At 33.6% G+C, this 14,974-nt stretch overlaps 1 protein-coding gene across 2 annotated transcripts in view; it reads left to right on the forward strand.

Moving 5' to 3' along the window:
• The window catches only part of UGGT2 (UDP-glucose glycoprotein glucosyltransferase 2), a 74,940-nt gene that overhangs the window by 43,543 nt on the left and 16,423 nt on the right, over positions 1–14,974 (forward strand). For both annotated transcript variants that reach the window (XM_079306770.1, XM_079306771.1), the window contains exons 22-29: positions 477–608; positions 2,459–2,586; positions 3,740–3,835; positions 4,873–4,975; positions 9,706–9,785; positions 11,141–11,330; positions 12,169–12,327; positions 13,398–13,483. In XM_079306770.1, coding sequence (XP_079162896.1) covers positions 477–608; positions 2,459–2,586; positions 3,740–3,835; positions 4,873–4,975; positions 9,706–9,785; positions 11,141–11,330; positions 12,169–12,327; positions 13,398–13,483 — 974 coding nt within the window. The remainder of the gene's footprint in view (positions 1–476; positions 609–2,458; positions 2,587–3,739; positions 3,836–4,872; positions 4,976–9,705; positions 9,786–11,140; positions 11,331–12,168; positions 12,328–13,397; positions 13,484–14,974) is intronic.

A 14,974-nucleotide genomic window follows, 5' to 3' on the forward strand; every position in this document is an offset into this window, starting at 1 on the left:
AAGTCTTGGCATGTTTTTCACTTTAAAAATGGATTTGTGTGTCTTTCTGGATGATGTTGGCTTCCCCAAAACATGTTCAAATTGTATCCAGTGGCCATATTAGAATGACTGTTAGGTTTTTAGAGTATTACAAATTTTTTTCTATCATTTTCCTAAAAATGAGAATACAGTTAAGTTGCTAAGAGTGTTACTTTTCATGCAGCTGTTGTGCTGGAACATGGAAATTGCTTAACCTCAGGCTCAGCTTTGTTCTCTTGGTTGTTCACAGTTGCCCCAGTGTGCAAACTGCACTCTAGGTGGTTGTGAGACCATGGCTCATCACCAACACCTTCGTGCTTACACTGAAGCTGAGGTGGCTGTTTTACTTTGATTTTTGGTTACCACATAACTTGTAGAAAATCTTTTATTTCCTCACCTGTTACAAAATGTATTTTTTTTTAATCATTCCAGCATATAATGCTTTACCTTTGCTTTAGGGAATGGATGGTGATAGTTTTGAGAAGAAGTACAACACTTTAGGACTGGATTTAATTAAAACTCACCAGATGTTCTGCCAGGAGGTTCTGAAGCTGCTTCCTGGGCAAATGGCTGTTATTAGCAATGGCAGGGTAAGAAAGAAATTAAGTCTCTCAATCTTTTTTAGGATGTTTTTACTTCTGGAACTTCAGTTTCAAACTAAATAAAATGCATTATATTGATTTCCCATTTATTCAGACAGTTGTTGAAGAATGGTATGAACGTTTGCCTTTTTTTATTTTGTTTTACTCCTAATTTGTTCATTAGCTTCATTCCATTGAAGCTGTGTGTCTATGTCATTCCCACAGCTATTTTGTAGTTAATCTGACAAAATTCTCAAAATAGGTTAGTATCTGATTTATTACTTGTGATGTTTAAGAATAAGTTTTGATCCTAAAGTTGCCTTTATTTTACCATGTAAATAAATGTATATAAATTACATTGCCTAAGTTGGTATTTCAAGCTCTAAAGCATCACATTTTTATAAATATTAAGTTGTTTTATAGTCTTAATTCTTAATATGCAGATAAAAATATAATGATTTTGTTGTTTCAATTTTTTGTATGTATATTATAGCCAATAGCCTTAACTATGGTTTGTCAACAGATTATCTGTAATCAAAAAATATAAAGCTGCATTCAATATTTAGTGCTTGTTAAATGACAGTCAATGCCTTACATTACAAATGCAATTTATAAACTACTTTTTAATTCTTCCATTTTTGATTTACTCCTCCACCATTCAAAAGAAATAGAAAGAAAACTATGTTGGCATCTCATAACTGGGAACTCTTTAAATTGTGATTTTAGTTACTCTTATGCATCTTAAATGCTTCTGAGATGCAACTGAAATACTGCTGAGAAACATACAGAAAGCATTTTTGTTGATGGAGCCTTAATGAATTGTTGGCTTTTTTGTGTCAGTGCACTCATAACTAAATTAGTGAATTTATTTTATAAGTTATTATTACTGTTCTCCATTCCTAAAAAAGCTCAAATAATGTCATATGTTAAGTTTCATAAAAATAATTGGATAAATTTAATAATGTATATTCATATCTTTAAAAGTGTGCTTTCACTTGAAGGGATTACTTTTAAAAAGAGGTAGGATATCCTTCATTTCTGTCCTTGCTATTTCATCACAGAAGTTTTGCTTTTATAAGCAAATTAATTTTTTCTAATTATGACTTCTCCTAAATTACCATAGTATTTCATAATTACACTGTGGTTTCATCTATCTCATGCTTCATTAATTAAAAAAAAAAAAATCAAAAGTGTAATTTGTTATATAGCCTATCATTTATAGGAAGCAGTTGAATTTTGGGAAAGAAGCATTATCATGACATTCTGCATCCTGGGAGCCAACATATTGAAGTTGTCTTGGGTCAATTTGGCCTGATAGACTGAGTAGGAAATCCAAACAGCATCCTCAAAGCTATTTTCTGAGGCTTTCCTTCAAACACCAAAAAACAGATAATCCTGTATTCTCTCACATTATGCATCCTTTCCTATTATTTCTATCCATTCTGCTTAATTTGACAAGTCTTAGAAGGTGATTATGTTCATAGAATTAAACAACTAAAGAGTGTAATTAGAACTTAAAATATTTTACTTAAGAGAGCTTTTTCCCTTAAATTTTGTTTCTAAATTTCTAAATAGTGTATTCCTTAACAGAGGATGTATAATGAAAAATACCATGGTTATTTCCATTGTAGTTATTCTTTGTGATTGATAATTAACTGTAATCACATAAATGTAAAGACCTGATCTGGCATAGTTACTGTGAAGTTTAATTAATTTTATAATCAATAGTATTGATGTACACGAGGATTGGGGTTTCATATGCAATATTGTGCATTCATTTAAAAATTAGCTTATTCTTACTTACAAACAGAGCATTATTGGGATATTCTACACTTAGCTTTTTTTTTTCTCTGTCTAAGATACTAGGTCCTTTAGATGAAAATGAATTCCATGCAGAAGACTTTAATTTGTTGGAAAAGATAACATACAGTACCTCAGCAGAGAAGATTAAAGCTCTTGTCAAAGAGATGGGAAACACTAGCAAAAGGTAAAATTCTCTTGCCTCATAACATGTGTGCAGCTCTGCTGAATTACTCCAAATACTTGCCTTACTTTCACTGTCCTTACAACCAAGATTACAGCTAACAGTAAACAATTCCTACTAGGTTTTGTTTACATAAAAGTAATTTTCAAGAGTAATAATAAGCTGATAAAATACAGTGCATCTTAAGCTAAATCTGAGATTAATATTTGAAATCATTCTTTGGGAACTGTTAGTAAGGGAGCCTGTAGAGGAGGCATGGGCAGACTTTGTGACACCATAGTATATACAATGTTTACACATCTGTTCACTGAAGAAGGGTAAAGATGAGATGTGTTCAGGCCATCTTCTAGTCTAAGGATACAGCTTGTATACAAAGAAGAAAGCAACATTATATTCTTCTTACAGTATCTGTCGACTTTCTGAGTATCATTTCTGTTATCTAGGACTGGCACAACTGAAAGAATCGTTACCAGAAAAAATCAACAAGAGGTAGAACTCAAGGAGATAAGCAGCGAGAGGCAAAACTTATTTAGACAAATATTGTGACTTAACAGCACTGAAATAAAATTAAGATTTCTAAGGAAACTTCAGTAGGAAATACCAATAGAAAAGATTTAAGTATGTGGTCAAATAAACTTGGAATTTGGTAATTTATGTCTGTTCCTTGATAAATGGGAAAATACTTTTAAAATTTTAAAAGGAATAAAGGGTTATAAATGTCAGCAGATTTTAACATCATATATTTGCTTCTCTTGATTCTGAGTCAGGTCTCTTTGGCAAATTTGTGGCTAGTAAAAACTTGTCCTTGATTTGGGCTTAATTTGTCATATGGACAAAGCTTCACATTTTCATCAAATTTGATTTGAACACCCAACACCCAATTGAGAAAAACACTTGTTGTATGGCTCAATGAAAACTGTGAATTCTGCATCTCTTAAAATTAAGAAGTGTCCATTTCACAAGGCTTCTGTAAAGCTATAGTGGTTCTTGAGCACTGTCATGCTAAAGGTTTAACTCCAAGCTACAAGTCCTAAGGTGTTAATCACCTTAGAGTCCAGGTCTGGGATGTGGGCTTCCTAAATATCCTATATTAAAATGTTAATGTTTTACCTCTTTTCTAATGAAAAACAAACTATATGTGCCTTATTTAATACAGTGGAAGTGATTTGATTATGAAAATAGATGCCCTGCTGTCATCTTTGCCTAAAACAGAGATGAGACAAGATGTTGAATTACTTAAAGAACAGCACAGGTCAGTTTTGTCATGGTAATGCACTTAGAGTAATTTTTTATTAACATTTGAATGTACTGATGATTACTTAGAATCTTTGGAAAGGTTAGTAAGCATTCTGATTTTAAAACTGTTGTATGAACAGCCTGCTTATCTGCCATAGCATAATAAATCTTTACCTTTTTCTTGATAAATTCAGTATACCTATTCATTTCCCAACCTATCCTTTGCTGAAAAAAGAGCAGATGGGTACATGTTTTAAAAGGACATGGTAATACAAAAACTGTGATCAGATTACAAATTTTTATAAAATATTTTGTCCTGCTGTTTTCAAATCTCTGCTTGATTTTGTTGTTAAAGGTGCTCCAGTGTGTGTGCTGATGGGCTGTCCCTGGTGGTGAAGGCAGGAGTGGTAGCCTTTTCTAAGAGGCTGACACCTTTGTCAAAGTTAACTCTAGTAACAGTCAGTACTGTGCTGATACCATATGTTTTGTGGAAAGCAAATTCTGATAGTCCCTTTTCTGTATGTACAGAGTTTTTTTCCTTTTTTAAAATGAAGTTTACTGACATTTTCTTCCTATAAAACTTAGCCTAATCAAGTCTATCAGATGGAATTATTTTCTGGAATGCAAAAATCTAGTCCAGCCTAACAAGTTTTACACTTCTCACGTCATTTTTCTCCTTTTTCTTTTTAAAAAAATTGTGTCACCACCATTATTTGTCTGATCCAATTATTCCAGGTCTCTACAAAGGGAACTGTAGACAAGACTTTTTAAGTCTTATTGTGTTTAGTTTCATGAATTTTGCTGTGGAGAATGTATTGAATCAATAACCAGTATAGAAGTATGTAGATTAATGCTATATTTTTTATTCCTGTTCACATTTAGCTTTTCTAATTGTATCACAGGGAACAGTCATGATCATTGCTTGAAATGAAGGAAATATTTTCTTGAGCATGAAGTGCCTCTGATATTACAAATTGATGTCTTAAGTTTGTCATTTCCAGAGATTCATTTTAGAGTTTTCATGTCACTTGTTTTTTAATACTTTTTTAACAGCGTAGTTAAAGTTGAGCCCCAAGAGAATGACCCATTCTATGATGCTATTGCTATTGTGGATCCATTGACAAGAGAAGCACAGAAGATGTCCCATTTATTGATTGTAAGATGGTGGTCATTTCTTTTCATTTGTATATTTGTAGTTCAGATGTTACTAAACTAATCTACATAGAGTGTAGTAAAGGGTAAACAAAATTTGGCTGCTTTCTTTTCTTTTAAAATATGTGTTTAGTTGTTTTAGTTTGTAAACAAAGTTGAGGATGACCTAGTTCATCATTATAAGTCATCTGAAAGTAAGATTCAGATACCCCACGTCCCAGTCCTCTTGAAGTGAGGCTGTAAGTGCTCTCTACCTCTCTACAGTCAATAGAAAGAAAGGAAGGAGATTGTGCACATAATTTTTTTGCTTCTCAAAATCACAGGAGGTATGTGCTTCTTTCCATTAAACCAGATCACCTTACTTTTCCAAGGCACCTAAATAAGATGGTCAAAATCTGACCTGTAATATCATCATAAGAAGATTGGACTATAAATCTTTCAGCTCTTGGAGGGATATTTCTTAGTTGATTAGTGCTACCAAGTATATCTAGATATGCTTCCACTGTGTCTAGCTATTGATCTTCTAAAGAGAAACTGTCCTAAAAACACAGCTGCTAAAATTATTTTCTTCTTTCACCTACTGCAGAATATCACTATGTCTCAAGTTCCTTTATAGCTTCCCATAAAAATGTAAATTTTGTCTTCATTTTATAGTCTGTTACAATTCTGAAGCCTCCAACTTGAATTTTGCTGCATTCTATTTTATCTTTTTTTTCTCCTGGAGTAATTATGCAAGTTTCCTAAATTCTTATGTTGCTTTTTACCCTTCCATTTTCATATATTTTTATATCAAATGTTGAAGCATCCACTCACTTTTCACATAGTGGAGCAAAGTAAAACATTTTTTAAAATTCATGAAAAATTTTGTTATTTCAAGATTCTTGAATACTAGCTTTTCTCCAGAACCAGATCTTTCATTTCACCCTTCTCAGTTAAAATGAAAGCTTGATGTTACCAAATGAAAATATTCTCATGTTGAAATGGACTGAATTGGACTCCATTTAGCCAGAAGTTCATAATATGGAGTATAAATCACATCAAGGATTTTGTAGTTCAGAGCAGAAACCTCCATTCCTCTGAGCTCAACAGGCTCCCTCATGCATGCCTGGGCAAATTACTCCCATGGTGTCCCATCTGTTCAGCTATTGCAGATCCTGCTTGATTCATAGGAGCTCAGTTTTATTCAAGAAGTCAACTCTTAGCAGAGAACAGTGAAATGCTGTTGAAAGTAAACAAACCAGAAATATTTTAGTGTAGATCACAAATTTTAGTAATATCTTTTAAGAAATGAAAAATAGCCTCATAATGTTTGTATGTATATACAATTATTATTATTATTTTTACCTGGAAAGCCACCATCTCCTGCTGTAGAAACAAAGCAAATATACAAATGCAGCAAGCCCCAAACTCAAAGTTCTTAAATTAATGCCTTTCTGATAAGCTTACTATATATAGGGAATTTAAATACTATAAACTTGAATCTGGAATATATTTATATTTAAAGGCTCTTTCTTTCAGTTACATAATTGGATTAGAGACAACTATTCATAGTGCAAAATTTACAGAGTAACTACTGTGGCAGAACACGTGATTCTAGCCCCATTCTGCATTGATTGTGTCCATAAGATGATTGAGTGTTTTCACCATGGTAAAACTGCTCTATTATATTACTTTCTGTTACTTAATAGTCACTTCAAATACATCTTTTGGTATTTTTTTATTAAAAATCCAAACCAAAAGTTACTCATAATAAGTGGGATTGAAATTGAGAGAGGTATAAATAGCTACTGGTTGGCTGTAATCTAAACTTTACTGCTTAGTCTGAGAGACTGACAATTAAAGGACTGAGGAGGGTGTCAATCAGAGCACGAATGAGAGCTCAGTCAAAGCTGCTGTCTGTTTTTAAAATATGTATTGGATTGTATCATAAGAATTGCTCTAATCCTCTCCAGAATGAGGCAGGTAGCATCTCCCATATAATCACTGTTTTCCTTTTTTTCGAGAAGTTTTGTTACACACATCAGCATCACGCATTTCCAGACAAGGCAGTCACTGCCTACTGTAAACATTTAAATGCCAGCCATAACTTTACCATGGTTGGGCCATAAAAGTTCTCAGCAGAATATATGGAAGAGCTAACTAGTCCTGAAGTTATGAAGGTGATCTCTAAGGTGGTGGAAGACAAGTAGAAATTACTTTGGCTAATATGGAGGACAAAATTGAAAAGCTGTGGATTTTATTCCTCATCATTCACCAAAAGCAGGAAGAAAAATTATTCTACATACTCTTAGGATCATCTACCTTTTTTTTTTTCTTGTTCCAGTAAATATCCAGTAATTCAAAAATACGAAGAAAAAATCAAACATTTTATTTTTTTTCTGTCAGTTGTCTTTTGCCTTTTTTCCTCTTTTCATTCAGTCTTCAGAGAGGAGTATTTATTCCATCCCTAAAGTGAAAGGAATCCCTGAAGGAGCCCCTTTTGATAATCTAGTCTGATTTCCTGTATAACACAGGTCACCCGACTCCTTCACAATTATTATTTGAAGTAGAAATAATTTTTTAATCAATTCCTAATTTAAATATTACCAAGCAGTTGAGTACAGATTAGAGCTCCTACTGAGCTTTTCCAGTAGCTAATTAACCTCACTGTTAAACTCAGACTTGGAATTGCATATTTTTGCTTAGATCCATGCTGTAAGCCTTGATGTTCTCATCACTTTTCCAGTTCTGTTGAAGATTCTATTATAAGTTTGTTTTCAGTGCAGATGCTTTGTATTATCCTGAAGTTAACAAACAATTCCAAGTGACTGGCTGAATAATAATGGTTTACTGAGTTAATGTTCTTCAGATGAGTTGTAGTAACTCAAGTAAGTGTCTTGCAAATGACTTTTTATTGTGCACATGCACAATAAAACTAGCTCTTGAATAATTTTTAGGCCTTCTGAAATATTTCAACCATGTTTGGCAGTGTTCCCTGAGCTAAATTTCTATGTTCTTTGAATTTTCTTATTTAAAATAAACAGACTGAACTCTTCAAGTATCCTATAAAAGAGTCTTCCTAATTTTGTCACCTTTTTCATGTGTTAATTCAAATGCCCTGGTTTCTGGTGTCCTCAGAAGACCTAAAATAATAGAACCAAGTTCAGTATTTCAGAAGTTGTATTGTTGAAAAACACAGGGATAATTAATTCTTCTTTTATTTGTAATTTCCTATTTAAAATCCTTTAAAATGTTAATTAAGAAGGGCTTTTTTTTTTGGCTACTGTACTAAATTTCATGGTCAGCTCGTGAATTGGGATGATGCATCAGCCTTCTGCAAGATAATTTCATTCTACACACAAAAGCCTATCCATGCAGATTGCTGAAGAATCATTCTTGCTAATGGGATGAGGAGTTTGTTTTGTTTGAAGGTAAAGTCCATACAGGCTTTTATAATTATTTTTATTCTTAATAGTAGATAGATATGTGAGTCACTTTGACCTCTATTTTGATTTTGGTGGTCTTAAACTTATGTCAAGTAATGCTTTCCCTTCTTATGCTTCCAGTGCTCTTGGATTCTCATTTCCTGCTTCTTCACTTGTTCACACAAATTTACTATTCCCTAGTCTTTATTTTTTATTCAGTAGTTTTTCAGTGATGATATTCAGGTGACACAAAAGATGAGAATAAGAAACTAGGAATAGAACAGGTCCCTAGGGCTAAGTAAAGTTAGAACGTTGTAGTAAAGAATGTGTGCAAGCCTTGGGTTGAACTGAGGAAAGAAAAATTACAGTGGTAATAAAAGAGAGATTTAATGATGAGCATTGTCTTGCTTTGTTCCCAATTTATTTGCTATTGTAGTAATTGTAGATATTAGCCTTACTAGTATTGGTTTTGTAACTTAGTTTTTATATCTTATTGGCCCTTCTAATATCCATAAATGTAGGCACAGCTGCTTTATGCTTTCAGATAGGCACTTTGTCAGAAACCACAGAAATGAGGGTAACTTGATAAAGGTTTTTATGAGTGCTTTAAAGAAATTAATAACTTTGTTAGCTTTAAGCAAAACAGATTGCTCACAAAAATGAGAAAAAAATATGATTCTAATATTGTGGTTCCTATATAACAGCATCCAGAACATTACATTTTAGAAATGAACACATGAAGAAACTTAGAGAAAAAAAATATAAATATGTTAGCTTACCAAAATGTTTTGAAGTTACTTGAATGGTTTAATATACTGTTAATCTATTGTCAACATTTAAAGTTATTAAATAATTGAGTATTAAAATAGTTCTCTGAACTTTGCTATATTCAACAATTTTCTGTATACAACTATTTTAATAAGAGTGAAAGTAATTATTTTAAGACTGGTTGTTAAATGAAAGGCATGTACTGTACTTAGAGAACTTCAAGTGTTTTAAAATCACAGTGTAACAAGGGTGATAATACCATTTACTCAAGCATTGGAAAATGGGGATAGCTGCTCTTGAAAAAACTGCATGAGTAGAAGACATTAATATTTTGACTATCAAGAATATAATGTGCTAAATCATGCAGTTTTGGGAAAGGTCATATCTTTATTTAGAGTATCTTTCAACAACCTTTAATATGCAGATACATTTACATCTTTAAAAAGTTTTAGATTTCTGCTGAAATGTGAGAAATGACAGGATGTCACAAGGGTAACTTTGGCTTCTTTTCAAAGGTTGGTGACTACCAAGAGCCATTTTTCACAGAGATTTTTTTCTGTAGGTACTCAAGGACATTATCAATATGAAACTCAGGTTATTTTTGAACTGCAGATCTAAGCTGTCTGAAGTGCCACTGAAGAGGTTAGTAGTTCATAGCTTTTCATGCTCATTTTGGAAAAACAGCCTTAATGGTGTATATTTTCTTTAAAAGTAAACATTGCTTTGTATTTCTGAATTCTTTTTGTGTTGACTCATTTTTCATTGCATGTTACCTAAGCAGTTTGCACCTGTTTAGAGAAGTTCTTGTTTCAAGGTGTCAAGCATGGCATCACAGCCAAGTGATCCAGTCCATCAAATGCACCTCTCAAATAAATCAGTCGAGAGTCTTTTATGCCTGTGAAAACTTGCAGAGGGGGATAATCTCTCTAAATTGTTCCTTTCTTTACAGCCCACTGTTTGTGTAATGAGTTTTACAGATTCAGTACTCCTAAGAATCAAATTTGTCTGAATAAATGTACAGTCTGCATTTGTTATGTTGAGATGCTGTTATATTTAATTGAGAATATAATAGCCTGAATGTATCTGGTATAAGCTGAAATTTCTTTTATCTGTGTGTAAAAATCAGGGTTCACTAATTCAGTGATAAATATTTACACTGAAATTAATTTCCTCCAAGAGGATTTCTCTCCCTCTGAGAGAAATGTTTAAGCACAGCCACCTCCTTGGCAGGTATTTTATCTACAGTCCTAACACCTATATTACTAATTACCTGTGAGAGAGGCTGGTGTTACTGCTTGTCCTTTAGCCAGTGGGTTGGAGAATTAACCATTTACCCACAAAACAGAAGTCCTTTGTTTTTATGCATTTTGAGAAGAATTACTCACATCTCTTATTCCACGAGAAGATCTTAATTATGAGTCTTCTGAGTGTCTTCTTATTTGATCATTGTTATGGTTGCCTTTGAAGCTGGGCACTTTGCAGGTCTCTGTGTCTGGCTCTTTCCTTGTGCTTGGGAGAGTTTTCACATGTGGAATAATTGGGGTAAGAGCTGGAGACGATCAGAGAAATCCTGCCTTTCCTCCCCTCTGTCTTTGCTGCTGCTAGTGACAGTAACCATTCTCAAAGACCTTTTGTCCAATAGAGAGTAGTCCTTCTGCTTAGTTCAGTGATACAGATTCGGAGAATTCAAGGCTTTTAACAGTCAAGATGCACCTCTTGGGTATTTACTTTCATAGTCTTTAGAGTGTTAATGGAAAATAGGCATGTCCACAGCAAAATTACCAAAAGTGGATAGATCTGTGTTCATCTACCAGCAAATTTGAGATACTGTAGGTATTGTATAATGACATTCCAAAAGAATAGGGAGCTACTTTGCCTCCAAATTTCATTATACTTAGTAAATATTCACTATATTTGAAAGCATTTTAGAAGAGCTTCGTGTTTGAACTTGATATTTCAGTAAAAGTTGGGGTTTTGTCACACTTCTTTTTCAACAGCTTCTATCGTTTTGTTCTGGAACCAGAAATAACTTATGGAATCAACAAGCACCTTCCTTCTGAACCTGTAGCAAAATTTCTAGAATTGCCAGAATCACCACTTTTGACCCTAAACATGATCACTCCTGAAAGCTGGTTGGTTGAAGCAGTAAACAGTTCCTGTGACCTTGATAACATTCATTTGCAGGAAGTAAGTAATAGTTTGCAAACATTGTAAAACTTATGTTGGCCCTTCTACTTCAAGAGGGACGTGGAAATCTTGCAAGATTTGTCTTGTGTCTGTTCTGTCTGTTGGTAATTGATTATTTAGTCAATATTTTACCATTTCTGTTGTCATAATATTTTTTTCATTTTCTCTCTTAAAAAAAAACAAAACACTAGTTTTAAAGGAAAGCAATGGAACAGAAAAAAATCAGAATGCAAAGTACCAGTTAAAGCAGTTTACCTGCTATATTGAGCTTTGTGTTTAGAGAAATACTACATTTAAGATAAAAGTAAAGCAATTAAAAGATTATTTGTGTTTTCTAGTTCTTGTAACTTAGGTAAATCTTCGTATAAACTGGAATATATGACTGTTTATTAATGTAGTTCAAAATGTATTTCACCCTCTTTTAGTTCACAATTCTTTCAATTACTGTTTAATTCTATTTTAATCCCCCATCTTCAAAGTCATTAAATTTGAGTCAATAAGCTTATGCAAAATATTGAGGGTGTTTGACCAAAGCTGTGTTTTTGGAAAGTGTGTTGTGAAAGTAAAATCAGAATTTACCTTACCAAGGCAGAGGGGCCTCAATTTCCTCAACAGTCAGAAGAGAGAAGGTCCCTCCAGAGAGTGATCCTTCCTCTTTGTCCTGGATACCTGTTTTATAATTGAGTGAAGTTCCTTCTGGATGGACTTTTCTTGGGGTTTTTTTGACTGTGGGAGTTACCTTGAGATAAATTCCACACAACATGTTTGTGGCTGTAATATTTTGCTTTTCCCATATAGTTAAATGACACAATTTATTGATGAAGCATTCCTTCCATAGATAAAAGGTGCAGTTTTGGCAGAATATGAACTGGAATATATATTGCTTGAAGGACATTGCTTTGATGTGACAACTGGACAACCTCCTCGAGGGTTACAGTTCACTCTGGGCACAAAGAATAATCCTGTCATGGTTGATACTATTGTGATGGCCAACCTCGTAAGTACTTAGTACAGGAATAGTCATTACAATTGCACACTTCTTGTGAGAATTCTCCATCAGCATCTCGTTCTTTACATCCATTTCTCTGTGTTGCAAGCTTAGTAACAGGCACGTCCTGGAGCTGAGCTATCTCCAATTTGCTGAGCTTTCTCCCCTGCTCCTCTCCTGTGATGTGGTATAGGTTTAAATATAGCCTAATTTTATACTCTTGCCTGAAGTGTCTAAACTGGCAGCCTAATTGCTTCTAGTAGGTGGTAGGAGGCAGTTATATTCAGGTTGAGATTCCCTGACAAATGTAAGGTATGATTCACATTCTGCTTAAAATAACCCTTTTTGTTACACAATGATCCAGTCTAAAGAAGGCTCCTATTTTAGATGCTTCAGGTAATTCCTCTTATCATGCAAAGTAATTATTTTTCATGTTGTAGTCTGTGGAGCAGAAGGCCATGTGACTTCTGAAGTGAAAATTTATTGTTTTTTTCTATTGGGAAAGGGAATTTGATAGGGAAGGATTTTTATGAATAAGACCTTTTACCTAACTGCTCTTCTCTAGTTTCTGTAAATACTGTGTCATAACAAATGAAATGCTTAATAAATTGTGAATCTTTGATTTTTGCACAAGTATTGAATATGGTCTCAAAAGTGGATGATGTTTGGCATGATGAAACTTCTAACAATTCTTCACATTTCAAAGCTTGCTCTGTGTGACTTTAACATAGCGATAGCTGTTTACAGTGTTCTTAAAATGAGAGGGAATTGTGTTGACTTGGAAAGTTGTTCCAGACAAAGATTTTGAGTTTCAAAGAAGCTCTTCAATTTAGGGTCTGTTTAGTAATTTATTTCTTTGCTGCTCTTTTACTTGCTGTTGTTGGTGGAGTTTTTGTCTGCAACTCAAATTCATCTAGAAAGAAATGGAGCACTCAGGACATACAGGAAAGATGGTAGTTGGTTGCATCATTGACACACTTCTATCAGGGCTAGTATAAATGTTGAATAATTGATTTTTATATATGAAGATGGTTGAGTCTGAAATGCAACCAGAACAAGTGCCTGTCTTTTTTCCTTAGGGCTATTTTCAGCTGAAAGCAAATCCAGGTGCTTGGACGCTGAGATTGCGTAAAGGAAGGTCTGAGGAGATTTATCAGGTTTTTTCGTAAGTATGAATCCATTCTTTGGAAACAAAAATGAATTTGAAAGTGCAACATATTTTGAACATAAAAGATCCAACAACACTGAAGGAAAATGAGGCAACATAGCATTAAAAAAGTATAAGATGCAAATTTGATTATTTAAGTTTTGTAAGGGATGCCTTATTTCCTTGTATTGTTAGTTGTTATTTGATGATTTCATGTGGCATTTCAGTATGTAATGGATAATAAAACTAAGCTGTTCAGCTAGACTGGATGCCTGCAGTGTCTCTTACTATACAGTTACAGTTAGACAGCTACCAGACACTTGCCCTGTCAGTTCCATGCATGCTTAGCATTATCACACAATGGCTTGTACCAAATTCTATAGAAATGTCACTTATGGTTTTGTTGATTAATATTTTGTTATTCCCAACATACTTAACATGCAATTTCAAGATTATTTCCAATGGAGCATTGCTCTCTAGAACTGTCTTAATCAGCTGGAGGAAGTACCATGAATTTCCCTCTCATAATTCTTTTCAGCCCTGAGGATGCCTCTGAATGCAGTATATTTATAGGTGGCATCTTTTTTAAACAGGAGCATTGTAGCCATTTTAGTTCTAAACTTTTTTCTTTGATCAATTCTGAATGTTTCTTAGTTGTCATCTAAGGATCACTGTAGTTATACCTCCTCCACCTTAGGATATCAAAGCATCCTTCATTTTGAGACCCTGGCTGCATGTTAACTGCACCACATTTCCCTCTCTTGGCAGGAACCTCTGTCCATAGAAAGAAAGTTGTATTTCTGTGATTGGCATTTAGGTGACATCTCTATGGCTTCTAGATCTGTAATTTGCATGGTTGACTTTCATGTAAAGGAATATATGTGCTCACAATCATTCTAACTATTCCTTAAAAGAATCACCTTTTCTCCATGTTTTATGGAAAAGCATAGACCTGTAGCATATGAGAGCTTTCTCTTGAAGCTTTAGATCTAATCTCTTCTAGAGAAGCAATATTGTTTATTTAATTTCAGTTTCAGTTCTTCCTTTTTTTTTTCTTTTTCCTGTTATCTCTCTTCCCCCTCAAAGTAATTATGTGGCTTGAAATAGGTCTACTTCTTATAAAATATTTATTATTACTTGAAGCCCAGGAATACATAGTTCCATATGTTGTTAATCATCAGCTACTATTAACAAACAAAAAACTTGATGAACCTCTTTGTAGTTTTGAACATTTAGTTAATATCAGTGTTACAGGAAGAAATGTTAATGGGATGTTAGATTCATTCTATTTGTTTGCAATTTTCACTTTATTTTTTTCCAGAAATCACTTGCAATCTATTGAAAAAGCAGAAAAACATAGTTGTTACCCTTAGAGGTTCACCTAATCTCCACCAACTGTATCTGTACCATTTGTCTAATTTAGCATTTAATTATTAAGAAATATAAAGTGATTTATATAAGATAACTTGGTTTAAAAGAATAATGTAATGAGGTGTAGTTGAGTTAAAT

The sequence above is a fragment of the Erithacus rubecula genome (assembly GCF_903797595.1).
Source record: "Erithacus rubecula genome assembly, chromosome: 1".
Classification (NCBI taxonomy): Eukaryota; Metazoa; Chordata; class Aves; order Passeriformes; family Muscicapidae; genus Erithacus; species Erithacus rubecula.